Here is a 27,819-nt window from a genome sequence, read left to right as displayed (position 1 = left end):
CTCTCTTCCTCATAACTTATCACTCTGCACTTATCTTCTCGTCACTGGTTATACCACCGGCAGACCAAGTCAGTTCAATTTACATACAACAATTGTTAACTTGAACTTGCATCCTCCAAATCTTCATCTGACCGTTGCTCCTCGTTAACCTCAAATACACTTAGCAGAATGCTCTAAATACTCGTTATATGCCACGCTTTATTCCCAGAATTGAGAGTATGTCTTTAGACTACGTACGAAATCGCTCTCTTCCCATTATTCACCTGCTGCTGGCTTCCCTCACAGTATATAGCAGGAGTTCCTCTTTCAACATGTGCAACACCATTTTCTGATTCTGTTCTTGATACCTATCTCGAGATTGCTTTTGTGATCGTGACTTCATATACATAACCCAGGATCAGCTTTGTTCCCCTGTTGTGAACAAATTATCCCCCCAACCTCAGTGTTTCAGGGTTATTCCTAAAGAGCTCAATTCGCTCATTCACTCAAATGATGAAATTGAACGACTAATCACTGATCTCTCGGCGTAGCAATGGCTATTCCCACTCTCTCTTCCACTTCTTCTCTCACCTGCTCTCCCCTTCCCCTCTTCCCTCTCCGCCATCCCATTCTCTCCTCTCTCTGGGGCAATTCGGATATAGAGCTCTTCCCTTCTTATCTAGCATGAATCCTTGCACACCCGCATTCGTCCCTGGCCGCTCTCTCCAACAAATTCAGGAGAGCCGGACCACCCCGACCCTCCTCAGCAGTAACACAACCAACTCCTCCAACTCCTGCGACACCACCACTCCTGGTCTTCAGGCACTTGCTACGCAGAACTCAAACACATCGAGTCAGCTTGTTCCTAGATTCAATAGACACGCTCGCAGTCTATCTAGCCAGTTGCAGTCTACCATGCCAGCGCAACTCCCATCCAAACCCCGTCGGCCTGAGATTTTGTCACCCACCTCTCGCCGCGCTACCCTTCCTCTTCTAGAGAGACTAGATGCACTCCAGCTTGACGCTCAGGATGCTCCAGAGAGCTCCCAAGCTCTTGCCGCGTACAGACAGAGCATTGACAAGGCCACCAATCCAAGTGATATGCCGATTGGCAACCTGGTCAGCCTCAACAAGCCTCCAAAGTGGGGTGTTGTGAAGATCTCAAACGTGAGGAACGCCAACCCATTCCCTCGCCTTGACTAACACAAGTGTAGATTCCATACTCCATCACAAAGCAGGAGATTTTCCAGTTCCTTGGGCGTAAGGCGAATCTTCTCACTGCTGATCAGGGCTGTCCAATCCATATTATCATGGAAAGATCCACCGCGAAGACAATGGACTGCTATGTCGAGTTCCAGACTCAGAAGGATGCAAGTGACACTGTTATCTATATCAATCGCGTCTACGAGAATGGGCGTACACCTCGCCTTGGTAATCGCCATGTCGACATCGAATTAACCGATCAAAACGCGCTCATGAAGGATTTGTTCCCACGGGCTAAATGTATCAAATGGATAGATGGTGCGCCGTGTCCTCAGGTGAACAATGATCCTTATTGCTCTGGCTTTACTGGTCTTTTCACTGGAGAAGAGATCATTCTTGCTATTCGCCACGCAGAGATACCCCAAAGAGTCAGTGTTGGCCATACCAATTGATTACGCTAGCGAAAGATGGCAACTGAACACAAGCTCTCTAGTCTCCCTTCTGTGACAAATGTCCCCAGCGTACTTATGAATCTACCATAAGCACTCTCCATAAGGTAAGGTACACTGTTCTATTTTATTGCTGCATTTTGCTATCCCAATAACTGCAGTAGCTAACCGATTGTCTTTGGGACACAGTTTCCCTGGTACGCCACTGAGATTTACACCGTCCATGACCGTAACCAGCTGTTCGAGTTGGTCAACCGTCACATCAAATCGCTAGTTGATCGTATGGACAAGTCCAACACTGTCGGTCTTGACCAGAAGCTGCTTCACGAACTTCTCCATGCAGGCCTCAAGTGCCCTGCCTTTAACGAGCGCCAGAAGTACACTCTTTGCGTCAACTCGGAGATAGACACTGAGATCAACAAGCTACCGGATATGAGCAAATGGTTTCCTTTCGACACTCTAACTAGAATGCCGAACTTCCACGAACATGTCCACCATGTGAGATTCAATCCGCCGTCGATGTTCGATTGACACTGACTTGAATAGTACTTCGCTACCCTTATCTCCCAGGGTGTCATCCCGGAACTTGATGACATGCTTGAGAATATGGGACTATGCAACCTGTTTCCAAAGAACGCTCCCTATCTCCGTTCACCTTATGGACACGTCTGGTTTGAGTGGCCGCAGTCTTCTTCCAGCATCACCTGGAACACTGCTGTCAACCGCGAGATGTTCATCCTCTGCAGTCTTGTCTTCAGCGGCTGGATTCATGATGAGGAAAATGCGTTGAACAGCAGAAGAGTCTCTCGAGAGTCTTCATTTTCACTCGCCCCCGGTGACCGCCGCCACCCGTCTATCTCGCTCTCTCCTCAAAAGACTGATGGAAGCTATGCCGAGACTGAGGCATCGTCGCGCTCCAGTATCTACACTGCTCCATTCCGCCGTGCCAGCGAGTCCGGTGGCACCGGCGGCGGCACTAACTTCAATAATGCTGGGGACCCTTGGAACCAGAGACTACTCCTTGATGCACCCGGCAGAGCACGCCCTGCTTACCGTGGTCATCGTAACACGAAATCATCGCCGATGTGCTTCCCAGCCCCTTCCAAAAACCCGTGGGCCCTCCAAGGCTCCGAATGAAGAGGGTATGGCCCACCTCGAAATGCTGCGTTTTTCACCCGACAGTTTTCCTACGCTTCTTCGTTTGATCTTTATTATACACTCACCCTCACCCATCTTAACTGCTGATGCATAGACCACTGGATGTTTTGCTAGCCTTTCCGCCATCATTGGACAGCTTACACGTGTCTATGGTTGAACTCATCTGACTGGACGAGAGATACTTTGGGATTTACTGAATATGCGTCAATGTCCTTGCCTTTTTGCACTCGTTGCGTTCCGTTTTTAGGCGTTGCTACCGAAGGAAGACCCGATCTTCATGAATTCAAGGTTTGGTTCCATGCAGACACGGCTGAATGACTTTTGTTTACGACTCGTTTGGAGAGTATGTATCTAACGAATACAATGTTTCTGCCTTCTCTTGATTACCTGCATCGTGGTCTCTGGCCGCTGTAGCTTGACTCTCAAGCAATTTCTGTCTCATCAACCCTTCTGCCCTCTTTCTCTCTTTCCGCTTCTCTGGATCTTCCCACTCAGGAGGCTTGGTTTTCCCCTTTGATTTAGTGCCGCTGGAGTTCTCTACCGAACAGCTACTCAGTACCGCCACTCGAAAACGCTCTTTACGCTCTGAATTCACCGCGAAGCGCTCCTTCGACATGTTGACTAGCATCTGGAGGTATTCTTCAGACACCAAGCTCCGGATAACCGGTTCGGTGCTTCCAGAACTATCGTCCTCGTTGTCTTCGTAGTATCCTATCACGGACTCCAGTGCCAGGCCTGCAGACCGGACGGCGACAATCGGACTTGGACCTTGGTCACCATCTAGACAACGGAGACCTTGAAGTCCGCTTTCGCGAAATCCGGAGCTTGATGCCGCTGATAGGATCGGCTGGGCGTGATGTAGTGTAGCGGTCATAATGTGGAGGATCTATAGGTCTTGTTAGAAAGTTTGAACGAATGACAGGTATTATGGGTTCATTTGGATGAAAGAGGACACAAAATCCGTCGAGGCGAGAACGATTTTTCTCTTACAATGGGTAGACTTACCATGGGCTCATAGTGGAAGCGCACAAGACGCGTGGCCTGACGCTGGCCTTCTTTACGCACGCCTGGTGGCTTCCCATCTCCAGGAACCATCCCAAACACCTCATGCAGCGATTTCTTCTCTTTATTGCCTGTGCCACTTTCAACAACCAACGGTTCATGCGAGACAAAGAGCCATCTCCCCGCTCCCTTCCCACCGGAAGGCACGAACTTTCTTTGCTTGCTGGCGGCTGAGGTTTTTTTGGTTGTATTTGAGTCGCGCCTGCCTTCCAAGAATACACTGATGCGGCCAGCACAGCTGCTTGTCGTCACTAAGCCAGGCAAAGCATTGATCTCTTCAATGAGATCGCGGATTCCTTCGTCCACAGAGCCCTTGGGTGATGCATCCGAATACTTTTCCTCTGGTGTTGCGAGATCAGCAAGGATCTTATTTTTGCGAGATGTGAAGATCGGAGGTATTGTCTTGTCCATGCTTTTCGCTTTGCTTCTTATCCTTTTACCGCGAATTGCTGATATTGTGTTTTATTATAGCTCTGACAAGGGTAGAAGCCCCTCCGTCGCGATCTTGTGCCCGAGCCAAAGAAAAACAAGCCGACCAGTGCCCGAGTGCTAGATAAAACAAACGAAAACTCTCCAAGAACGTGGCACCGATTCACGCTTTTCGAGCCGAACGCAGATCGAGATTTCGCATCCTTTGACGGAATCTCCTTGATGGCCCTTGACCCGAAAATCCTTCAGAAAGTGTCCCCTGTGGAGACGACACTAGGATAGCTCGGGACCTTGCGCCCTTCCACGCGAAACCCGCCCCAGAAGTTACCAGCCTCTTGGTCTTCATCAACGCTCGAACCGCCCGAACTCAATCGGCGATTACTGGTCGGCGCCCTGAAGAGCAGCCGCAGATCGCCTTTAAGACTTCACATTATCCGCCATACCAGTTCTCTTGGACTATTTCTTCTCCTGCTAGCAATAGTACCTGCAGCAACAGCTTCCGAATTCTTTCAATTGCTAAAGCTCGAGCTAAAAACTCCAAATCTTCCCGCGAAGCCACCACTGCCACTACGTACTATGTCTCCTCGATCGACTCGGGCCGCTCCCGCCACGGCAGCAGCTCCAGAATCGACACCCAAGAGACGCGCCTCCGCCAGGGTTGCTGGAGCGGCGCTAAAGAAACAAAAGTACGACTCGGAGACTACTGACAAATCCGTCAAATCCACTACCAAGAAAAGCAAGTATTTCCAAAAAGACGATGCTGAAAAACCAAAACGCAGAGCGACGAGTTCTAAGAAACCAAAAAACGAGTATGAATCCGAAGATGGCGACCTGGATACATCGGAGACAGATTCGGATTTCTGGCAGCCAGAGGAGTCGACCACGGTTGGGAAAGACGCGGTCAAACAAGCCGCAAAGGACTTCGCGCAGAAGCGTGGCACCAAGTCGGGGCCCTCAGAGTCTCTAAAGCAGGAGCTATGGCGAGAAGGTGTCAAGACTGGTCTTGGACCTGGAAAAGAGGTCTTCATTGCGAAACCCAGAGCACGGGACGCCGGCGACGTCCCGTACAACGATGACACTCTGCATCCTCACACAATGCTGTTTCTGGCGGACTTGGCCAAGAACAACGAGAGGCAATGGCTCAAAGGTAAGGTAACCATCAGGGAACCCCCAGTCTCAACCTGCGTATCGGTGGGCTTTACTGACATAGCCCTGGCTGTAGCGCATGATCCAGACTATCGCACGTCGAAAAAGGACTGGGAGACATTCGTTGAGAGCTTGACAGAGAAAATAACTGAGAAAGATAGCACAATTCCTGAGCTACCTGCGAAAGACCTGGTGAGTCACGGCACCTAAAGATGAGGAAAGGCAGAGACTGACTCTTTTATCCTAGGTCTTTCGCATACATAGAGACATCAGGTTCAGTAAGAATCCTACGCCATATAAGGTATGTTATGTCTTGATACCTCTTGGCACCTGAGGCTTCTTCTCATCCATATCCATATCCCTCGACTGACATGCACATGACACGAGACAGACACATTTCTCGGCCGCCTGGTAGATAAATGCATACCATTATGAGACGGACACCAGCTGAAGTATTGAACAGGTCTCGCACAGGCAAGAAAGGTCCTTACGCTGCGTATTATGTCCACTGTCAGCCCGGAGCCAGCTTCGTCGGTGAGTTGAGTGCGATCAGTGCATCCTTTCCCGGTCGCTTGTTACCATTGCCTTGCTGCGATTCCCTTGTTATGCGGCTGATTTCGACGGAGTCTACCCATTCGTCATATCCCGTCGTTCGAGGTATCGTCCATGATTATGCTTCCGAGGGACGCGTTTCTTCCTAAGCTTGGGTTTTCAGCTGGAGACAGTCCCATCCGAGAGTCAATCCAGCGCATACCCCCTGCAACATTGTCATTTTTGTTCTCGCAAGCTCTAACGATTTCCGATTCTGGTCTAGGCTCGGGTCTCTGGAATCCAGAAGCTGACAAGCTGGCGCTTCTTCGAGAAGACATCGATCATAATTCGCAAGCTTTGAAGGCGGTACTCAGGGAGGAAGGGATGCGACGTGGATTCTTCGGCGGGATACCTGATGACGAAGATAAAGCTGTCAAAGCTTTCGTTAGTCACAACAGCGAGAGTGCGCTCAAGACTAAACCAAAGGTAAGAACCAACTCTCATCACGTATTTCCTCCCCATTATTGTGCAAGCCAAGTCAAAAGGTCTCGATTATCGCATGCGCCGGTAATGGATGGTCTTGCTTCGAAGTGTGATCACTAGGTGGCGAGAATTCTGGATCTGTCGACCTTGTCACGTTTGTCGGGCGCGTCCGTCTGTCAGAGACTTTTGAGCCATTCTGCCTCTTATCACGTTGCCGTCATAGCACGCTTGATACATTGATGGACAAAGAGCCATTGAAAGCCGATTGTTCTTCTGCTGAATCTCGAGAGCCACGACGGCGATCCAGGAACCATCTTGGCGGCTCGAAGGCCTGGTCTCGACTGTTCGGTCAGGGCCCTCAGTGACAAGCACTGGGCCACAATGCGGATCAAAGAACACACACGAACGGGCTGAGAAGGCGAGATATGGGACACTTCCCTAACAGACGTATTGTGCAAAAGCACTGGTCTGTTGGCGCATACATCGTTGTGTTGATGATTCAGCTCCCAAGTGCAGGGTAGATGGGCGACCCTCCCCGGGCCGTGTCTCGCTGCCATTCCCACCTTGAGCCCCGAGCCTGGCCACTACTACTGGCTGGTCAGGACTCAGAAAGCGCTTTTTCTTGGTCTTGGGCCTATGCGGCGTGCCTCTGCTGTTCTTCTTACCCGGTTTGGGAAAGCGTCTACGCCGTCTCTTCTGAATCCATGGTTCAGCATCTCCTAGACTCTTTCCCTCCCACCTGAAATTACGTTGACTCTTGATTGAAATCTCCAACTTCAGGGACTGACTCGTCTCCTTTTTTTTTTCACAGGGATATGATTACGACAACGAGAACATCCAGCTGCTCCGTCTACGCAGCTTTACCATTGGCAAACGACTCCCCGACGCAGATCTCTTGTGTGCCGACGCCCAGGAGAAAATTGCCGCTCTCATTGGCATCATGGAACCATTTGTAAGCCATCATTTTTCTCCTTGACATGCAGTGGACTTTTGGCTCCCGTTATTTGGCGCCTTTCCGCGCCCAATAATGAACCTCAGCGTCTTGTGTTTGGCCCATTCCCCCTCCATTTCCTAGCGCCCGTTCACCTTCCTTTCTCAGCCCTCTGCTGTGGCCACGGCCAGAACGACGCCTTCTATCGCACTCAATTACGAAGCGGATGTCAAGGCTACTCTAGTCCATGCATCTCTTTTGTGATATAGAGACCAGCTAACCATGGTCGTCATACACAGGTTACGTATCTCAACAGCGTAGTTATGCCTGACCCCGCGGGCCAGGACAGTTTGGCGTCCGATACTTCAGAAGATGATTGAGATTTCGATGAGGTTATCCCTTTGAAATGGCAATCGTCACAACTTGCAGCCTGTTGGAGGTGTGTTATCTTACGCTTCTGAGCTCTAAACTATCGATGTATCTTTTCTGGTCTTACTTTGACCTGTCTTTGCTTTAGATACGTTGGCTCTCCGTTTTAGTTTGTCTCTGATTAATGAAGCTGCGGCCTGAGGTATTTTTGCGCTTTTTAGATTTGCAACCTTGCAGCTGCCAGCTGGGCACTGAAGGACATGCATGCAAGATGCTTCCTATCATGGAAGCGATGATTTTATCGCCAGCAATCTCGCTCGTCAAGGCTCCGGACTTTTGGAGTAGCACTTGGCTTCTGATTCCTTTACCGCCATGTCTCGTCCGCGGTGACTGGTGGCTTCTCTTCGTTCAGGCCTCGACATCATGACGGCGACAGCTCACTGGCTTTGAAGTCACCAAATTTGAACAACACCATTATAGAGACATGCATACTATGACTTGCGGCCGTCCACACATCAACCAGGCTGTCAAACCTGCATATCCTCTTCACGGGTACCGGGAATCGCTCGCAATCGTTCTCACCCCAACCCTCATGTTCCTTCGTAGGCTTCAGTCCACTGCATCAGTGCCCAAACACTGAGTTGAAAGGATTCCTCCCGCTTTATGCATGGCCAACGCCACGCACCGGCTATTCGCGTAGCCCATGAGAGGAACCTTGGGTCGTCACTGCCCGTTCGAATTTCACAGACGAACGACGGTATTGTTATCTCCCTGACTCCCGTATTGTCATGGCGAGTATTCGACGAGATGGCTAGTTGATACGATGCATGATTTGTCACGACGTTCGAGCCCTCCTTTTGTTTCCGGGGTCAGTGTTCCAGGACTCGGTACATTGCCACGACGCAGGGGATGGGGACACCATGCATCTGAGAAGCAGGACCGCGATAGCTCAACAATAGAGTTGGGTTTGATCATGGCCCGCATACTCATCCTACTCTTAAGTCAGAACAACCGGCTCACAGTCTGTAAGGGCTACCGCAGCGTTTCGCTAGTATTTAGATCTTTAGGGCATTCAATGCGAAGCCTACCTATAGGAACGCAGACTTTTCTGCCCTGAGACTAAAAGCTGGATTCCTGGTTCGAGCGCGCAATACCATCAACACGAATACCTTGTTATTATTCGCGGCAGTGGGCCTAGCCTGAGCTCTGCGGATAGAAGCACTTAATTCCTGGACGCAGCTCCCTATGGAAACCAGGCTACACCCGAGCTTAAGACTGAGTAGGACTTTCGGTTGCAAGCAAATACTTTCATTGTAGAGAGTAAGAATCAGTAATGATCATGGCCATTTAGTCCAGATCCGGCCGTGTTGCCCTCGTTGGAGTAAACTAGTACATATCGATTGGTCGTATGCTTATGCTCGCTAGTCAGTAGCCCGAATGCGATAATGGCTATCAAAGTTATTATTATAGACTACTATTTCTATTGAAGCTGAAATCTCTCTTATACTAACTGCTTGGCCTTTAGTTAGTTGATTTTCGCTACGATCTGAGCGTTTGGCCGTAGAATACTGAAGTACTTGACTCAGGTGCTGTCTATGAATAACCTCAAATAGAAGCAGCCTTCAAGATTACTAGTGGAGTTCTACGAACAAGGCAGCCAGCGGTTCGGCCCATCGGAGATCAATTAGTGAGAGAGCAATAATGATACTGGCTAGAATCAGGAGTCACAGTAATTGTTACCGTTCATAGGTATATATCGTGCAGAGCTCCACTGTTCAACCTCGCTATCTCTGATGGGAAGTATTATAGTATCAGAGGAAGGAGCGAGTAGTCGCCCGGTTGCTCTTGCCTAGGTTATGACGCCTCGACATTGATGTGGAAGGCGCGATCCAGTCCAGTAAAATATCGTACTTTCTATGATGGGAAGGAAAGTCGAATGTCCACAGGGTAGAGACGAAGCCAAACTACTACTATCCCAGCAGCAGCAGCTGTACTTGTATCGTACTGTAGAGCCGTTATCCCCTTCTAGTCCAGACTGATAGGTTGGAAGCATAACATGAAGTTTCTAAAGTGTATACCTCTACGGGTACGGGTACTTAGTCAAGTACAGGTACCAAGGCCCGTTGCGTCCTGTTACATACTAGTAGGTGTTCTGGTCGTTTGCGCCTGCGTCTGCACTTGTAAGGGAATTCTTCTCGTCCCCAAATCCGAAGCAGAAGCAATTACTCTTGCGCGTGAGCCGGCATTCATCAGGCTCATCGGTTAAGTACCCCTGCCCACATTTGCGTCGATGTGCAGCAGGACAGGGCAGGACAGGAGAGGACAGTCGGGAATAACTACGAGGGCAGACTGGAGGAGGTTGCACTGTTGCGTAGATGCGAGCGCGGATGGATGACTGACTTGGTTTTAACGTCGTCGAGCATCGCCCCGGCAGTGTCTGCTTTCTGTATCTACCGTAGTCCTGACCCGTTGTCGGCAACCGAACTTCGATGATAGTGGAATCCTAGGCTTCGGTAGAAAGAGAGCCAAAGAACAGTGGGTTACCCGTGATTATGGAGCGATTCAGTCCCTATAGTTTGGTAAGGTAGAACTGGTGAGCCTTTGAGCCTTGAGGTATCCGCCGACACTGATAGTCCCGATAATCGCAATATCCGCTACCGGAATACGAACTTGTAATCAACTGATGATCTAGATTCCCGCGGACTAAACTAGTAGAGTCTAGATAATGAGATCAAGTAGTTGATGTCGTTATTGTTAAAGCTCATTTCGTATAATCGTATTGGCGTTGATCTGAGTAGTCGTGTCATGTGACTCGTATAGTCCACCGACCACATCATCAAACTTTTAGACCCTTTAACCCAAAATGGCTAAGCACACGACGGGTAGAGGAATTTTTGTGCGTTGCGCCGTTGACGTTAGCTGATGAAAGAAGGGATGTTGGAGCTTTTTGAAGAAAGTCCAACTCCACTCACTCCGCGATGTGATGTGATGTATCGATTAACTGCAGGACAGGGGATAGGAGCCGACTCCCGAGACGACGCCGTTGAGTGAGAATGGAGTCAATGGAGAGATGGATCTCAATCTGGGGGAAACTGCCAGTCACCCACCATCGTCCCGTCTAGATACGGACGGAGATAGCACATCATGAAAATGGCACGGCGTCATTGATCATTGGCAATGCATGACATGAGCACGGCGCACTGACACGGGTAGACCGGACTAGGAAGCGGGGCAGGAAGCGAAGACTTGACGGGAGGGAAGCGCCGGGCGTGATACCTGGTGGTTGATTGAGATTGCGCCTCTAGTCTGGGGAAAAGAAGGGAGGGGCCGCTGCAGTGCGCTGTATCTAGTCTACATGCGCAACGCTAATCAAAGCGATCACTGCTGGTCAATTGGAGCCTGGTTTGATGTTAATTATGCAGGCTGAACATATGAATTCGACGAGCGACCCCCCTCTCGCGGTTTCTATGTCAAACCAACTTGGGTCTCCATAATCAAAGGGCAGATCCCGGTGGTGACCGGTCGATCTCGATTCTGGAGAAATTTCGGCGCTGCAGATAGATCGTCTATCACTGTGGGTCAGGGCCCGGAGGTAAATAATGATGATGTTTTTTCTTTTCTCATGAATTTCTTTTTTCGGCGAACTATTATCGACTGGTAAAGAGGAGGGAGATCGCCGCTGGGCAACGGAGATAACCTCCGAGGAGGAAATTGGGCTGTAGCCTGTGTCTCAGAGTGAGCAGGGCCAGCCATGCATCGCGTCAGGAGGCACCGATTTCTTTCCTTCAAGCCTTGAGCGATGTAAGAGCATCACGCGATAGAAAATATGACAAACTCGGCTTCGCGATGGTCCGTCCTGTGTGACGCACTGCTTGATGCAGGCGGAGGCAGCAGATCACGATGCAATATGGATGCGTAAGGCGGCCAGAGACGGAGTAATATTGGGGTGAATTTCTCCTCGAGCCAGAATACGATGTCGCAGCCAGACGGATGAATCAATCATATGAAGCGTAATTCAGGAGAAGAGAGTTATGGTGGCTCTTCGAACTCAGATATTCAAATGGCTGCGTTGATTATGCTGTAGCCTGTGTGCAGGGTGTGCTCCTTCTTTCCTCGTCTCGCCACGTCACCCTTCCTTTCGTTCAAGGAGACTACTGCATCTTCGCAGGGCAAACGGACACGTCTTTGTGACTTGTACCCGACGAGGCCGAGCACAGACAGGTATGGAGGTCGGACCTGTCCTAGTCCAACTGTAGCCTTAGGGTGCGAGGTGGCCGTTCCCTGTTGTCGCAGTGACAGCCCACCAATCAAATACTAAGGCTTGCCGCCCGGCCACCCACCACCGACGCGCAGGCGGGCCAACAGGCTCAACAGCGTTCCAGGAAAAGATAAAGTAAAAGATCGTCTGTGGGATTGAAGGCGCTCATAGGCTGCAAGAGCATCACATGACCGAAAACGCATGCGGGTTGATCGATGATCACAGGAAGGATGCTTCCCTTTTCCCTGCGCCTTGGGGCAGCCGCACACTAGGCGGCCGACTAGTGAGCTAGACCGGCAGTAGTGAGCAAACTAGCTTGTCCTCCTCTCGTCATACCGTCTCGGCGCTCGCTGACAAAAGATGCCGGTCGGATTGCAAGAGTCAGCGTCAGGCTCAGGCGCAATAACGATAAGATTAGGAATCCTAGCTCACGGCCCGCTGCTTGTTCTCGTCCAAGTGTTGGTTTGCAAGCGATCATGTATGGGGCTATGCATGACAGCTCGCCGACTAGAGGGGCGCGAGGGAAAGAGCAGCCTGGAGGCCTTAACGCAGTAGGAGTAGTTGAGTTTGCTCCAGTCCGTGGAACCGCGGTCACCGCAGGTCAAAGGCTCGCAGGATCTCGCACGCAGTGGCAGCGGTGAAGACGTTGGCTGGGGCAGTGGGGACGAGTGGGGGAGGTTCCGGAGACGAAGGACCGGGACGAGCTGAGCTGAGGAAAACCGCAAAGCGCAGCAAGTCAGCAACGCAGGTGATTGTGGCCTGTGGGCTCTGGGCCGCGACGGAAAGACGCGGACGGCAGTGCATCGAGCCGATTGGGATCGAAAAAACGTGGCAAAAGGGAAAAAGGGAAAGGCTGGCTTTAATTAATTTCACAAACGGAAATGGCCGCTTGTGAAACCGGGCGCGTATCTTACCGCTCCCGTAATACCGTACTATATTTGACTTGGTCGGTTCTGGTCCTGTCTGGTACGGTACGGAAAGGATCAGGAAATAAGGTGCATCACAGCGACGATCACAGAGCATTGACAACAAAGCTCTGGGAGTTTGACGGTCCGTCGGTCAAGATTGAGAAAAAGGAATGTGATGAAGCACGGCCAATGCGATAGTTTGCTCTGTGGAACTCGCCATGTGTGAGTGGCCGGGTTTTTCTGGCAGCCGCAGCATCAATATGCACGAGTAGTCCTGGCACACCGAGTTTGACCGCACGCAATGTTTCAATGTGGCCTTGCCAGACTGTATCGCGGCGAGACCGCCTCTGCAGCTTCCACCGCATGAGTAGGGGGCATGCAGAGCAGAGATACCTTGCTTCAGGCAAGGATTACGATGCAAATTGCCTCGATACCGGGCAATAGCAAGGGGGTGATAGCAGGCGATTGTCAAGCATGATTCGCCAGCCACCAGCAGGGAGATGAATCCAATGACGAGCGACAGAGGCACGGTGTAGACTTGTCGAGAGCGGCCCTGGCTCAGCCCAACAGGCTAGCATGGATGTTGTCAAAGAACACCGGCGGATAGACTTCCTGCATTAGATTGGCGGGAGACGGTGCGGGCCGTCGTGGCATGGAAGGGCGACAATTAAATTCACGAGCGGGGATTGATCGAATCGCGGTGTGGTTGCCCAACGCCCTGACAGGCTGCCACTCGCAGCAGGAGGCACCTGCATTTCCAGGAGACGCGGGCGTTCAACTATCGTGTTTCTGTTTCAGAAGGGGTCATCCCTTGTCGGTCGCACCATGATGTGTGACCCCCACAGCGCAGGCGGGTGGAATGGAGTCCCGGACACGTACTTGTTTCAATAATGAAGTTATGAAGTCCGTCTGGGGAATTGAATTGATTTCTCGAGTCACACGATCCAGGTCACGGGTTATGGGTCACGTATTGGTGGAGGCCGATATTTGTCTTAGTGGTAGCATTGTCGTCATCATGCGTGCAAAAAATTATCAAGTCTGATAATAATATAAAACAGATCCTTCGTCTACGTATGAAGCGTCCGCCTGATTGGGGGGGTCAGACCCCGTTAGTGTTGTTGGTTGCCTGAAGTCCAGGGCAGTAATAATAGCAGTAACTGTTTGCCGAGTGCTGACACCCACAAGATCCAATCACCCAATATCATCGAATCAGCAAGGATTCTGGCGGCGAACGCAAGTTGTGGAACATGCGATGGATGCATGTCACCAGACGTCCCCGCAACCGGGACCATCAATCTTGATCACAGCGCCCTCTGGCAGTCTGATTGGCAGGGTCGGACCCTTCACCGTCCCGCGATGCTTCTTTTCAGCTGGAGAACTCTGAGCCGAGCAAATTCCGAACTGGCCGAGTCGCGCTAATGCAACTATAACTTGCAAAGCACCTACGTAAGTCGCCCGCAAAGGCTGGAAGTTGTAACGCTCCCGTCACTCGTTCCCGAATCCCAGGACTGTAGCACTGGGACTGGGACAGGCCCGCCACTACTAGTCTGGACCCTTCTGCCCCTCCCCTCCCCGCCTCTTCCAGAAAACTTCGCCGTTTGACTTTCTGATTGCACCGTCTGCCGTCCATCCTCATATGCTTGACTTCCCCATCGGATGCTCTTGTCTGTCGGAAACCAATGAAAATGTGCAATCCAACATTCGCTTGGATTTGTACGACACCAACTGGCTATACGGGGGGATACCGAGGCACAACCATTCAATCTACCATGAAACCAGGTACCGGGGCCTTGAAACGAGGAAAAAGAAAACTGCTGGCAGAGAGTAAGGCTTACTAAAATAAATGCCCTGGTCGCCACCGAGAAATTCAAGGCGTGAATCGAGAGTTTGGCTGACGGAATTGTCCTTCCAGTTCCGGTATGCTGGTTGTCTCCCGCCCCAGCTCATATTAACCAGATCCATGGAACGGGGACTGAAGGAAGTTCGGAACTCCTGGAAACCGATGGCCTCCCATGTTTCAACCAGAGTTGTTCCGTTTCTAGTCAAATTTAAGAGTCAGTCACCGTACACCGAGTAAGGATAATGGCGTTGCGCACCTTGTAAACCCCATACAATCGTCGCGCGCAACCTTGCTCCAAAACGCTCATGGGGCCCACGGCAGTAGAGATAGGACAATGTTCAGGATTCTGGTACACTGGCAGCGGCCCAGTGCGTAGTTCCAAGCGGTTTCAGCCCGGTTTACGTTCCAGTAAACTGGTAGTGCTAAATCATTCTGGTTCGGAGCGGTCCTTTCTCCTGGGTCCAATCGGTTTGTACCAGTGGTCGAGCATTGTCTGTGTTGAACTACCACGGCCGAATGTACCCTCAACCAAAGTGTTGTGTCTCAGGCTGTTGCCATAAAAGCATTGTGCCCAGGTATGTGAAAGCATTCATCGTCAGGGTAGACTGGCCAGGGCTGCGTAGTGGCGCCCTTGGTCATCTTGATCTCAAGTCGCAGCAAGCTCCTGCAGATATCTTCGGGGCTCACAGTCATCGGACTTCGTACCTACTCATGAGAACCTCGCGGGATGAGAACCATTGGACGGGCGCGCATTTGATGTGTGTTGACCATATGGGAGTCCGATTGTGAATGAGGGCAAAATGGTCCTGCTATAGACGACGGCTAACAAAGTAGCTATGCACTGCAGTGATGACTTCGGTTCCTGGAAAGTCATGCTTTCCTGCAGTAGAAAGTAGAGGTAGATGAGCTTCCCGGCGAGTCGCCCTTGAGGGGTTCTTGCATCGACAAGCAAGGTAGGAGCTACCACCAACAAGCAAAGAGCGCCGGGTACAGCACTCACATTTTTCAAGCTCCAGAGGAAGGCCTCTCGCTTTGAATTTCCGCAAGGAGTGTCAATGTTCTCCTTGGGAAACATCGGCTGAAGTCAGAAAGCGGCTTCTCGCTTTGTGTTCCTTGCAGACGCCAGGAAAATCAGGGCTCAGGGACGCTGGGTGGATTCTCCTTGGGATCTCGTGAGCCCGGAACCTCAGCTTAAGTCGCGGAAATGAATGCCGGCGACCCCTTGGCAGGCTCAACGTTGAAGGAGACAAGGGGGGATGAAAAGGAGTTGACGAAGCGGTTATCTCGGTGAAGTGAAAATTGGAACACTAGTGAGCTCAACCATGGTTCGCGCTCGCCCGGCCGTGGGAAGGAATCTCGCAAGAACTTGAACTAGTATTTCTAGCGCCATTCTGCCAACGGTGAGCATGGTGCTATCATCAGACAATTAAGGTAGTATGGCCCGACCTGCAGATGAAGCTGTGCCAGATGCCAATAAACGACCCCAAGGTCAGTCGAACGGGAGGATTTGTTTTCTGCGAGCGCAAGGACCGGGAAGGAAGGGCTAACGGCTTTGAAGACTCGAAGAGTTTGCCCCTGGTCCAATCAGCTGTGCAGGATGCGGCTATCAAGCGGGTGGAGCCTCCCGCTCGAGCGTGAAGAACATCCAGAACATGACCCGCTACTGCAGCCTCTTCTCCTCTGAGAGATAGTCGATGCAGAAAGCCGGCCGAAAGCCTGTTTGGGCTATAATCATGGCAGAGCAAACCGAAAGGATGCAATTATAGCTGGGATGCTGGGCGAGTCCATGTACAGCGCTGGTAATAATACCTACCAGTATCAGAGGTCAAAGAGCAACTAATTGCACTAAAATAGGAGTGGGGAGTCCCGTCACGGCGCCTCTACCTTTGGAACAGACCGTCAATTTTTTATTCAGGCTTCAGCTGATATGGAGCCACCGCTGCCTTAGCGTCGGCTTGGGAATCCTCGTCCATGTCTATGGGTCGGCTAGTCTTGGGTACCGCGGTCCCACCCGCGTTTACAACTTTTACACCTCAGGTTTGGGTGATGGAAAGAATGGAAGATGGGTCACGCTGCTTGAGATCTCCGAAGGTTGCTCCCGTTGCGGTGAATCATCCTAACGAAGGCAATTCACACTATGACTCTCCAGCCCCATCGTCCCAAACACTGCTTCCCGGACGGACCGGCGAGTCGGCGTCCCAGACTTTGAGATGGACCAGCACCACCGAACAAAAGAAATTTCTGGCCTGGTAGTGGTAGAACAAAATAATAGACCAGTCGCCCTCCTCCTTAACTGCTTCACTCCTGCAAACGACGACTCCTGCCCTGAAGGTACCACGACCTTCACTCCCGTTTGTCCTTCTCCTTTGCCCCTGCAGGAATCAACTAGAGTCTTGATTGTGATCTGTGCTCGCCCTATACTGACATTTGCATTGCGCTACTGCCAGTCTTTCTCACTGGTAGGTTTCTGCTTTTTATTATTATTATTATTATTATTATTTCTTTCCCCTCTTCCTCTTTGACACTTAAAAGTTGTCCCTCGGATTCAACGTCATCAGTAGAACCCCGAGACTCTTTTCTTTTTCCTCGTTGTCACTTCTCCTTCCCAAGTTCAATTCTCTCCTTTTCTCTCTTCCACTTCCACCTCCTCCGCCTCTTCTTCCTCTCCACCGCCTCTCCCACACTCTTAGTCTTTCAGACACCTGTCTACTCTTCGAGCCCTCGGTTCTTCCATCCATTATCTCTCCCACCCTTGTCGGCTTCATTTTACCCCTCTGGGTTGATCCATCCATCCTTCAGCGTTTCCATTCTCAGGTGACCGCGAGGCTATGCTAGCCCTGCACATCACCCGACGGACTCGCACTGTGATTTGGCCTCTTCTTTGAACTTGAACCGCGCATCCTGGACTCTTAATTGCTCTGCCATTATTCATTTGACTCACCTCCATTCGCTCCTTCAGCGTACCTTACCGTCTTACGGCTCCTTACACCGTTACATACGCCCGTACCGTACCGTACCGCGCCGGTGCTTGCCCCTGCCCTGTGCTTTGCACCCAACGACGCCAACGACGGGCCTCCCGACGCTCATACATCATCCTGCATCGTTCCTTCTTATTAAAATCCCCAGCACCGCCTCTCCCGTTTCTTAAGCTGCCTCGCGCGCTCTTCTGTTCCAATGTCCAACCACCCCAACGACTACAACGACCCTAATCGCCAGGGTCACTATCCACATCCTCAGTGGAACACCAGCCAGCCCGGCGAGAGCCCTTCTCACTACCCACCGACCTCTCAGTACCCTGTATGTTTGTTCCCTTTTGTCGCAGTGCCTTTGGATCAGTGGATCAGCAGCGACGCGCACTATCCGGCCGCATTTTCTTGATATATCGGCTCTTGCCTCTCGATCCCCACCCGATCTCTTTTGCGTCCTTCATCAGCTCTTGCTAATATACTCCTTTTCTTCAGTACCCTCCAGTTACCTACCCTCCTCCCACGGCAGATCACCAGTATCCGCCCCCGCCAGCGCCAGCGCATTATACTCCGCAGTCGCAGTACCCTCCTCCATCCAATATGGCTGCCGTCCACCACATGCACGCCCAGCAAAACTACCAACTGCCCCCTCCGCCAGGTGCCTACCGTCCGGAAGTAGCATATGGCCAGCCCCCGCCGCCGCCTCCTCCACAAGGCCCGCCAGGGGGCCCGCCCGGGGGAGTGCCAGGGGGAGTGCCAGGGGCCGTCGTCTACCAGGCTGCGCCTCGGCAGAGAACTGCCATTGCTTGTCGCTACTGCCGGAAGCGAAAGGTATGGCATATTCGACGTTCCATCTATCCTGGATTTCCTCCAACTAACATATCTTGATTGCTAGATTCGTTGCTCTGGCTTTGAAAGTAACCCAGATGGGCGTTGCAGCAACTGCATTCGCTTCAACCAGCAATGCACGTTCATTCCAGTCTCGTCCCACTCCCAGGCTTTCGTCCCTGCTCACGCCGCCTACCCGCAATTGAGAAATGGCCAGGCGCGCCCTGGAGGTGAGCCAGTGGTGCTCTATGGTGCCCATGGTCAACCCCTGCCTCCTCAGCAGCAACCTCAACCTGGACCAGAAACGACGCTTCCGCCACCCCAGGGAATGTACCCGCATGCATATGGCGGTGCTCATCCACCCCTTGCATCCGTGCCCCAAGATCATGTAAGTTGCCAACACTCATCTCATAATTTACTAGCTTCTCTCCTTGCTAACTCGGCTCTCAAACAGAGACCTCGCCGAGGCTCCGGATCTGGTTACGACTACCCTGATCCAACCAATCTAGCTCCTGTGACACCGGTCTCGTCCGCTCCGTATCAACCGCGTGGCGGTCCCTACTACCCTCCGCCTCCGCACGACCGGCGCCCTTCACCTCAGACGGCTTATTCATACGACAGTCGCCACTCGTCCTCTCCTCACAGTTCGCCCTACCCTGCGATGCATGCTCACAATACTGTCACTCCTCCTCCCACCTCCACTCCAGGCTCTGCACCCCGCAACGGGCTCGGCGTGCGCGATATGCTCAACCCCGGTGAGAACCCAGGTCGCTCCAGCACCGACAGCGATATGCTCAACGCCTTGGACCGCCGCGGGGTCCAGTAGCCGTATACATTAACGGTTATACTCAGTTGACTCAGGTTATCAAAGGATAATGCGGTCAAAGTGGCGGCGAGGTGATAGTATCAGGATGGTGGGGATCAGTGCGGCTCGTGTGCTAGTCACGCGCTCAGGCAGTTTCAGATCCAAAGGCTCTGATGCTTTATCAGAGTTTTGGTTGTGGGGAACGGAATTTGGGCAACAGAAAACGAATGCAAAATACGAAAAAAGAAACGAACAAGATCTGAAACAATTAGCCAGAAACGCCTATCCGCGGGAGAGCCCGATATCATAGTGTTGCTCTGCCCGATGGATCTGTCGTCTTCGGCCGGTCGAGCGAAAACGCAATGTGTTTCATCTTTTCCGGGGATGTATGAAGCTGTTGCGGTATCAGGAAGCATTGTGCTGGCACAATCTACGACCACGGGATTGACGAGAGAACGGAACTACACTCATCTAGGGATTCATTCGACTTCTGCGAAGACATGAGGGGGCGCGGATTGCCAATCACACAAGCGCACTGCCCTCTGTGGACGCTAAGTCACCTTGCGTCTCATCAATCCCAGAACAGAGAAAAAAAAATCATATCATATCGAATAGGTATTGCCGGGGTATCCGGAGGGAAGATTTACGATTTTAGAAACTTTTTCGGGGCAACCTGTTGAGGGGTTTTTTTCCTGTCGTCTTCAGCCGGCTTTCATCTGGTCATCGGTTCCGATGCCATAGAACTGGCAAGACATGCATCAAGAGGGCGGTATTTTGCGTCTGTTATCACGAGCGAAGACCGGTGTGGAATTCTGCTTTTAGCCTTTGGTCTGGAAGGACTTCTGATTTGCGGCATTTTTTGCACTACAGCACATTTCTGGTGGCTACGTCTCTGCGTTCCGTTTCCCCTTGCGTTTATGACTCTATACCTCCTCTATACCTCGTCCATTACTGGGTGGCTCTCTACATTATCTGCAAAAAGGGGAGGCTATTCTACTGTATTCGTCCGTTCTGATCTCTATTGTTCACGTCATACTTTACCCTGGGAGGCTGTCTGATCATACCTTAGTTATCACTGCAATTATAATATCCCTGTTTATTCCTGCTAGATTCCATACCTCGTAATCGATCCTATCGTTTCAACCGTACCAAGCTACTCAGTTGCCGTATTTTGCTGGGCTGAACAGGTGCGGTGTTCCGCTCGCTTGACTTGATGCTTTACCCAAGGTCAAGCTTCAATCTAGAACACTGGTATCGCAAAACCAGTTGGCAACTGCCATTACCTTTAACTCGAGCAAAGAGTGGAGACGACCTCGACCCTCAACTAACTCAAATCTCAACGCTTTCTGCAATGCAGGGATAGACTGGGACCGTTTCTCCTGCATCCCACTTGCTTGAGAGCCAAAGGAAATAAGGCACAAACAAGCCCTGGATCGATAGCTAGCCGACCAGCCGAGTTCGTCCTGTCCATCTGTTAAAGCTGGGTCCGGGTTGTTGGCTGAGAGAGCTTAAATGCCCTCGATACCTAACAGCGGATCAGTCCAAGTGGACTGCGCCTGTTGGCAATGGCAAGTTCGGCGACTTGGGTTTGAACACGTAATGAGGCCCGGAAGTTTGCGTCCCCTCCTACTACAAATAAGGTGAAGGCAAGTCCCTAGATATTCACTCCAGTCCGTACGGACTCTGAAGGGAGAGTTCTGATGTCCGCCCGCTTCGAGCAGCCTTCACCAATACGGAGGTCCGCGGGCGCCCCCAATCTGATACACCTCACCAAGTGTTCCAGGCCCGACGAGCCCGTCCTTCCAATTACCTCCATGCCAACTTCCAAAGAAGTTATCAGCCTCCTCAGCATTCCTCCTCTCCTGCCGGACCATATTCCCGCAGTCATCCAGGTACACGAGGAGGGACTCGCCCGTCTCGTGAGTGACTGCGTCCTCAACGAACAGGTAAGAGTGAATGCAAGCAACATGGTATTCCCAGTACTGCTCGCATAGATAATTGGGATCTCGCTCCCTTCCGCGTCTCCGTATTGTCTGAATGTCAACCGCGCTCTCCCTCTCTCCGTCCTCTTTGACCGCGTCGTTCTCCCAGTACTTGCATTCTTCAACCACCTCGGCGAGCACTTTCCCAGCCCATTTTTTCTTCCAATCATTGCCCACTGCCCATTCCAGGAATATCTCCATAACCCGCGTGATGTCCGCGTTTGCGAAGAGCTCTTCGTCGTCGAGCACGATCGCGTCGGGGCCCAGTACCATTCCATTCTCGACGAAGTCCTGCCAGATGGTCGAGTGCACCTTGTCGGCTTCCGCACCATATATTGTACGAACCCATAGTCCACCTTCACCGGCTATGGACAACGGATACGCGAAGCGGCGGATGGAGTCTGGGCACAGGGGATGGAGGATGGTTTCGATCTGGGATTCCGTGGGGTAGACGCGCTCGAGGGATTCCTAATGATGAACGTAGGCGTTAGAAGATAGCCAGGACAAATGGATAAGGGAACCCATGAAGTTAGTGAGCTAACTAACCGCTGTATCTGATTCCGGCGGCCGATCCAGAAACTGCCGCACCAGGCGTCTGCGTCGCTGATCGGGGCTTTTGAATTTGGTTTCGGCTTCCGAGTCCGCGTGAGGTTGAGGATGAGGGCTGTCCCATTCTCTCTGCGAAAGGGCGTCAATCCCTCCCGTTACGATTTGGATAGGTGATTGTATGGTATGATTCAGTGGGAGGAGTCAACGGACGAGCAGGTAGATGTCCAGCGCGAGGGTACCCCATTCAGGAACAGGTGGTAGGGCGGACTCCCCTACGTCCGACCAGACGTGGAAAGACATTGCGACGTGCCTGACGTGGAACCAGGAGCTACTGGCCGTAGAAGAGGAAGAAGACTTGGACTGTGGATAGCACTTGGTCTGCGCCGGCCAGACCACTGCGTCGATGTCAGGGATCAAGATCTGTGTGGAGAGGATTGAGAGAGGTACGTGACGGGTACTGTGTCTCTAGTCCCCCTTCAGGTTACCTCCGGATGGTCCCGTCTTTGCTTCCAAATTCAGTTCGACGGCTCTATTTACGGAGAAGACGTTAACCTAGGGGCAGCATGTTCTCCATGTCTGGCACTAGTTCTGTTCTCATCTTCATCGCGAAGCTCTTGCGCTTCGCATACTATCCTATCATTTACCATACCTACCGACCTCAGGCAGTGGAGCGTGGCGCATAGAGCTTCATCGGCAACGCCTTGTACCAATTAAGCGCGTTCTACAAAGTAACGGAGGAACTCATGAACCCGGTCCTTTGAATTAGCTACTAAACACTAAGTAACGCTGGCAGCTAGCACATCAGAAGCGCAAGATAATGGTAAGAGTGCAAATGACGGGTAGGGCAATGCGATAATGGGTGTGACCAAAGACAAGTGAGAAACCTCCAAGACGGCCCCAAATCTTCACAGAAAGTGTCTCTTTCGCTAAAGGGTCAGCTTGCATGGCAGCGATAATGATGCAAACAAAAAAAAAGAAAAAGAAAAGAAAAAGAAACCTAGGCACTTTAGGTAAATGGTGATATCCTCGTAGGAGAATAGGATTCTATGCATGCAGGTAGACAGCGAAGTGCTCGAATCGAGCAGACCAAATAAGACGAGGCTCAAGAAATCAGGATCAAGATCAAAATCAGGCATCAAGAAGGCCAACAAACCAGCCAAGTCAATCAAGGATTTCATCCCTCCAATGTAAAGTATGTTTGTCCTGTTCTCTGTATTATCACGCCGCCGGGAACGCGTCCAAGACCCGGCTCATTCTCCTCGCGCGCTCTGGGTCCTCGACAAGAAGACCGCGCTGCCTCATGACCATGGTGAGTGTATCAACGACTTTGTTGAATGATGACGCGGCGCCGCGCTCTTGTCGGAACCGCACGAGACTGAGGTTCGCTTGACGGCCGTCTTCGATGACGGTGTAGAAGTCTGCAGAGAACTCGACAGGTCGAAGGTGCAGGACTATAGTCGAAGAGCTGGGTTAGTAAGGTGCAATTCACTGTGGCGCGAGTATCTAGGCTAGATAAGGGAGAGAGGACTCCACGTACAATTTGTTTCCCCGACGCGGCCGTAGATAATGCTATTCGCCTTGTCGAGTTGGATGTCTTCGATGCCGTACTGTTTCCAATCACGCAGCATTTTGTAGATTCCCTTGCGGCCTTTGAGCTTGGATGTATTGAGGGCTACGACGCGCGAGGCGGGTTTGATGTTGAAGACGCGCGCGAACCAGTTGTTGCTTCTATTCTTGCCTTTCCTTGGGCGCTTTGAACATTTCCGGGGGCTGTTGTCGGGCTCCAGTGGGTTTAAGTGCGTAGTTTCGAATGGATATTGCTGCTGCTGTTCGTTATTGATTGAACTGGGGCTCTCGAGGAGCGCCGCTGTAGCTGTTTGTTCGGATCCTGGAGAGTCAAATCCAAAGTCAGTGGCAGCGGATAGATGAGACCACAATCCTTGACTAACCGGTGTTTTTGGTGGATTTTCTCTTCATGAATTTCCAGAAAGAGCCCTTTTGCGTGTCTGAAGATGGTCTTCGAAGCTTAGGTGGGCTACCCAGGTTGACTTGACTTTCTGCTTTAGGGTGAACTTCATGAATGATGACTGTTGCGGAGCTTGGATGTAGGGGTTTCACTACCCTAGGTGTCTTCACTGCATCCTCTTCGATAGTTTGGGACTTTCTAAACCAGGACCATTTCTTATGGTCGGAGAATCGGGCGACACTCCGCCGTGGTGATGCTGGGTTTTCGTCAATGGGGTCTAGCTCACAGGGACTACGGCAGTTCCTCGAGAGGGAGATCGCTCGCGAAGGTGAGATACTGCTTTTGCCATTTTCCAGCGCTAAGTGCTTGTTATCAGTTGCAAGGCGTGTCTTGTGCACTGCCAATGGTTCAGTCTGTCCCATGGGTTGAATGGAGCTATGAGGAACCATTCGAATTGAACGTTTTCCATGACTGATGTCGCTTCTCTGACTAGTTGCGGCAGTCGAACCTGAGGCATGTCTTGTCTTTTTCTCGGGGACTGGGTTACCGGCCCTGTCAGATGCGGCCTGCAGCTCCTCGGAGATGATAGAGAGCTGAGTGGGTTCAACGGAGGACCTAAAGATATCACTCATTGGGCTCTGAATTTCGGCGGTCTTGAATTGCTGGCCAGGCTCTCGTGCCTTCTCCTGCTCGATCAATCGGTCAAGATGATTGATGACCGTAGCAAGGTAACCAGGTATATCCTTGGTACTATCCTTGGTAGAATGCTCGATAAGCCTCCGGCGGGTTTCTTCCAGCTCTCTTCCAGCATGGGTAATTTTCGGCGAGTCTCTAGGGGTGTGAGGTGTCAGGCATACCGTTGAGCTGTTCCCGTCCATCTGATGCTTCGAAATCCTAGGGCTAGCCATCGATACGGAGGTGGCTGGAGTCTCTGAGCCTGCGCAGATGGTATCTGTACAGCCAGTGGACAGCGAGCTCCCATTGAAAGCCTCTTCGCATATCTGGCTAAGCTCGTGAGAGACTTTGCGTGCGTCATCTTTCCAGATGAAGTCAGAATGGTGCACCCTTCGCTGCACACTGTGCTTAACACTAACTCCAGTGCCGCGGGCGACTGCGGCCTGAGCTGGTAACATAGGGCTACCCTGTGGATCCGAGAACGGGTCATCCTCAACTGCCGAGATGAGACTAACTTCACTTGTTTGTCGTCTATGGTCGACCTTCTTCGTCTGGACAGACATAGAGCTCTGCGAGCGAGTTCTGTCGTGCCGAAAACGAACATTCCGTCTGTAACTAACAGACCGAGGGGTGGATACGGACTTCAAAGCTCGACGAGTCCCGGCAAGTGATGTCTTAGACTGGAGAGACTTCACCGAGTTGACCTTTCGCCTCTTTTTCTGTACTAATGTGAAGGGCGGGCTTTGCTGGGATTCTATCTCTCCCTCATCCAGAAATGAGCTTGACGAATCAATATCCATAACTTCCGCCTTCGCGGGTCGAGGGCTCTTGTCGGCGGCATCTCGATGAATAGTGATGCGTGCGTAGTCGGGTGACTTGTCTGATACTCTGTTATAGGGCGATCGAAAAGGATCGTAGCTTCCATCGGTAGCTGACGACTTCGGCTCTCTGACCGATGGCTTTCGTTTGCCGGTTTCTTTGACAACAGGGGCTTGCAAGCGTCTCTGTGAGCCTTGTGAGCGGTTCCGCAGATGCTTGGACAGTCGAGCCTGGCCCCGCGAGATGTGATGGTAATCACTCGCAGAATACCTGAGAGGCTGGCCTTGGTAGTTTTCCAACTGCTCATTCCTAAACTTGACCAAGGCATGGTAAAACAGTCGCTCTTGGGTTGGTCTGGGCTTTGTTAGAATAATTTTGACAATGTTGTGTCATCGCAGGCGGCGGCCAGGTAGTGACAAGAGGCATGTTCAGACTTACTCTAGACTTAGTAGCTTCTCGATGAGCTGTTCAGCCTTAACATCATGCCAAAGTGTTTGCAGATTTCTCAGCAAGTCAACATCAATATCTTGCCTTACAATGGGCGGTCCGCAATCCTGTGGGGAGAGGGCGGGTGGTGGGCCTAGGTGGTGATGGCATATGGCCTGGTGGAACTTTTCGTACTTCTTAAGCAGCGGATGTTTCCACATCTCCCTCATGTCGATACGGTCTTCTGGCTTTTTCTGTAAGATACGTTGGATGAGGTCCGCTGCCTCATCACTGATGTTTGGTGGAATTATGTAGTCCCCCTTTCGAACAAGTTGGAGAGTAGTATGGAGATCTCCCCCATCGAAGGGTAGGAAGCCGGTGAGAAGAGCATAAAGAATGATCCCACAGCTCCAAATATCTGCTCTGTTGCCCCTATATTTGCGGCCATAGATTATCTCCGGTGCCGCATAGTGTGGGCTCCCGCAAGAAGTATTGAGCCATTGGCCTACAGGCTGGAGCGCAGCCATGCCAAAGTCTGCGAGCTTCACATTGTGATCGCCGTCAAGTAGGATGTTCTCTGGCTTCAAGTCTCTATGGCATATGTTGAATCGGTGGCAATACCCGAGACCGGCTATTATTTGCCGAAATAGTCGAACAGCCTCCTCTTCTGGAAGGGGTCCATGGTTGGATACGTAGTCGAACAGCTCACCACCTTCGACGTATTCCAAGACGAGATACCTATCACGGTCAGCTTCATACACAAGGTGAGTCCCATTTGCTTTACTCACAGCTCCCCTCGATTCTCCCATACATCGAATAGACTTATCACGTTCGGGTGTTCAATGAGCTTCATGATCACTACTTCACGTTCAATCCCAGAAGGCATCTGCCTTGCTCCGGTCCCAACAAAGTTTCTCGCGTTCTTGTCCATAGCAGCAATGCTATCACTCTGAGATATTGCAGCACACTTTTTCGATACGATTTTGACCGCCGCCGTTTGGCCTGTCACCGCATGCTTCGCCAGTCTTACGCGGCCAGTGGCTCCGCTGCCCAGGGTTCGGCCCAGCTGCCATGGCCCGACGTGTGTTTTCCGCTTCCCCTGGTTTGAGATGATCGATGCGGCCGATACGGCTGAATTCCGTTTGGAGTCTGCCCGGGAGTCGACCATTGGGAAAAGGCAATTGTTTTCCGCATTATTTCTGGGCGACAGTGGACTATTCACGATCGACATGGGCTCCGGCGAAGTCAAGAATTCCTCCCTCATAGATTCTCGTTCTGTAGTTGGTGTTTGACGGTTGTTAAACCTATTTCTGACATCCACTAAAGGTAACCGCATCGTTTTGGACTGGTGAGAAAGGGTCGTCTGCTCCATTGCCAGGAAGGCCCTAGCACGACGCGGATGTTAAGCTGATGAGGTACATACGGACTGTGATAATCTGATAACAAGCAGGTCAGTACCAAGCTGGACAATTTGTCGCTATGGATGCTGAAGATTCCAGGTTCTGGGTTGATTCACCTTGGTTCGAAACAGGCCCGAGAACTTATTAGTCGACGAGCAGAGGATATTCAATGAGTAGGCTCTCAAAAGCTGTCCAAGACGCTTATTGCTGCCAATTTGGTCAGTTGCAGGTTCCGGCTCCTGCTTCCAGGTTAGTAGTTAGTAGATCCGCAAGGCGTCGAGCAGGCGAGCATCAGTTGAGGAAGCTGACGGCCTCCGGGAGTCGAAGACGAGGTAGACGCTCGCTGCAATCGTGGAGCAGTGTCGGGAATGATAGTGTTCAAGCATTAGCCAGAAAATGAAGGCAATTTCCCAGAAAAATGCGGCCGAAACACATACTCAAGATCCATCAAACAAAGAATTAAGAGACTGAGGTAGACTCAACATGCCACAGTATAGTTGAATGCTGCGGAATGGAGCAAGTGCTGTGCTGGAGGTGTTTGTTGTGAGCAGGATTCCTTAAGGTGCTGTTCCCCCGACGCCAAAAGGCATCGCCGGCAAGAATGCGCTTCCCGTTCCAGTACGAACATCAATTCCTACAAACTGGAAAGATGGTATT

General features: G+C 51.4%; 7 protein-coding genes across 7 annotated transcripts; 3 read left to right on the top strand and 4 right to left on the bottom strand.

Annotated features, from left to right (window-relative positions):
- The first annotated feature begins 287 nt into the window (after positions 1-287).
- On the top strand, positions 288-2,941 carry BDV17DRAFT_205362 (uncharacterized protein). Its single transcript, XM_073755331.1, has 5 exons — positions 288-1,146; positions 1,194-1,610; positions 1,676-1,738; positions 1,821-2,129; positions 2,178-2,941. Exons 1-5 carry the CDS (start codon positions 664-666, stop codon positions 2,766-2,768), a joined length of 1,863 nt encoding a protein of 620 aa, XP_073611604.1. The 5' UTR covers positions 288-663; the 3' UTR covers positions 2,769-2,941.
- Positions 2,942-4,352, bottom strand: BDV17DRAFT_205389 (tRNA wybutosine-synthesizing 3 family protein). Its single transcript, XM_073755332.1, has 2 exons — positions 3,795-4,352; positions 2,942-3,675 (listed from the first exon to the last, which is right to left on the bottom strand). Exons 1-2 carry the CDS (start codon positions 4,260-4,262, stop codon positions 3,115-3,117), a joined length of 1,029 nt encoding a protein of 342 aa, XP_073611603.1. The 5' UTR covers positions 4,263-4,352; the 3' UTR covers positions 2,942-3,114.
- A 504-nt stretch (positions 4,353-4,856) lies between these two features.
- On the top strand, positions 4,857-7,416 carry BDV17DRAFT_284468 (DUF2461 domain-containing protein; the record flags this gene model as incomplete). Its single annotated transcript, XM_073760538.1, has 7 exons — positions 4,857-5,427; positions 5,503-5,618; positions 5,674-5,727; positions 5,818-5,837; positions 5,890-5,960; positions 6,241-6,443; positions 7,252-7,416. 7 exons carry the CDS (start codon positions 4,857-4,859, stop codon positions 7,414-7,416), a joined length of 1,200 nt encoding a protein of 399 aa, XP_073611602.1.
- A 7,872-nt stretch (positions 7,417-15,288) lies between these two features.
- BDV17DRAFT_205292 (uncharacterized protein) lies at positions 15,289-15,941 on the bottom strand. Its single transcript, XM_073755330.1, has one exon. The coding sequence runs from the start codon at positions 15,819-15,821 to the stop codon at positions 15,456-15,458; it is 366 nt and encodes a 121-aa protein (XP_073611601.1). The 5' UTR covers positions 15,822-15,941; the 3' UTR covers positions 15,289-15,455.
- Positions 15,942-17,710: 1,769 nt separating this feature from the next.
- BDV17DRAFT_205267 (Zn(II)2Cys6 transcription factor domain-containing protein) lies at positions 17,711-19,433 on the top strand. The gene is made up of 4 exons (XM_073755329.1): positions 17,711-18,043; positions 18,208-18,543; positions 18,608-18,928; positions 18,995-19,433. The coding sequence occupies exons 1-4, from the start codon at positions 17,921-17,923 to the stop codon at positions 19,364-19,366; spliced, it is 1,152 nt and encodes a 383-aa protein (XP_073611600.1). The 5' UTR covers positions 17,711-17,920; the 3' UTR covers positions 19,367-19,433.
- Positions 19,434-21,069: 1,636 nt separating this feature from the next.
- Positions 21,070-22,176, bottom strand: BDV17DRAFT_295128 (uncharacterized protein; the record flags this gene model as incomplete). Its single annotated transcript, XM_073762995.1, has 3 exons — positions 21,070-21,795; positions 21,874-22,005; positions 22,087-22,176. The coding sequence occupies 3 exons, from the start codon at positions 22,174-22,176 to the stop codon at positions 21,070-21,072; spliced, it is 948 nt and encodes a 315-aa protein (XP_073611599.1).
- An 859-nt stretch (positions 22,177-23,035) lies between these two features.
- BDV17DRAFT_300833 (serine/threonine-protein kinase) lies at positions 23,036-27,134 on the bottom strand (the record flags this gene model as incomplete). Its single annotated transcript, XM_073764133.1, has 5 exons — positions 23,036-23,327; positions 23,414-23,764; positions 23,826-25,690; positions 25,775-26,500; positions 26,551-27,134. 5 exons carry the CDS (start codon positions 27,132-27,134, stop codon positions 23,095-23,097), a joined length of 3,759 nt encoding a protein of 1,252 aa, XP_073611598.1. The 3' UTR covers positions 23,036-23,094.
- Between the last annotated feature and the right edge of the window lie 685 nt (positions 27,135-27,819).

The sequence above is a fragment of the Aspergillus undulatus genome (assembly GCF_047715775.1).
Source record: "Aspergillus undulatus strain CBS 261.88 unplaced genomic scaffold BDV17scaffold_63, whole genome shotgun sequence".
NCBI classification, from domain to species: domain Eukaryota; kingdom Fungi; phylum Ascomycota; class Eurotiomycetes; order Eurotiales; family Aspergillaceae; genus Aspergillus; species Aspergillus undulatus.
The sequence above is the reverse complement of the archived record's forward strand: the minus strand, read 5'-3'. Positions and strand labels throughout refer to the sequence as shown.

What these genes read in the sequence shown, in the direction of transcription:
- BDV17DRAFT_205362 (XM_073755331.1), top strand. Translation starts at nt 664, where the DNA reads ATGAATCCTTGCACACCCGCATTCGTCCCTGGCCGCTCTCTCCAACAA. An exon ending in ACGCAGAGATACCCCAAAGA is followed by an intron (nt 1,611 to 1,675) that starts GTCAGTGTTGGC and finishes CAAGCTCTCTAG; the next exon opens with TCTCCCTTCTGTGACAAATG. An exon ending in CCATAAGCACTCTCCATAAG is followed by an intron (nt 1,739 to 1,820) that starts GTAAGGTACACT and finishes TTTGGGACACAG; the next exon opens with TTTCCCTGGTACGCCACTGA.
- BDV17DRAFT_205389 (XM_073755332.1), bottom strand. Translation starts at nt 4,262, where the DNA reads ATGGACAAGACAATACCTCCGATCTTCACATCTCGCAAAAATAAGATC. An exon ending in GCTTCCACTATGAGCCCATG is followed by an intron (nt 3,676 to 3,794) that starts GTAAGTCTACCC and finishes CAAGACCTATAG; the next exon opens with ATCCTCCACATTATGACCGC.
- BDV17DRAFT_205267 (XM_073755329.1), top strand. Translation starts at nt 17,921, where the DNA reads ATGTCCAACCACCCCAACGACTACAACGACCCTAATCGCCAGGGTCAC. An exon ending in GCTACTGCCGGAAGCGAAAG is followed by an intron (nt 18,544 to 18,607) that starts GTATGGCATATT and finishes CTTGATTGCTAG; the next exon opens with ATTCGTTGCTCTGGCTTTGA. An exon ending in CATCCGTGCCCCAAGATCAT is followed by an intron (nt 18,929 to 18,994) that starts GTAAGTTGCCAA and finishes GCTCTCAAACAG; the next exon opens with AGACCTCGCCGAGGCTCCGG.
- BDV17DRAFT_205292 (XM_073755330.1), bottom strand. Translation starts at nt 15,821, where the DNA reads ATGTTTCCCAAGGAGAACATTGACACTCCTTGCGGAAATTCAAAGCGA.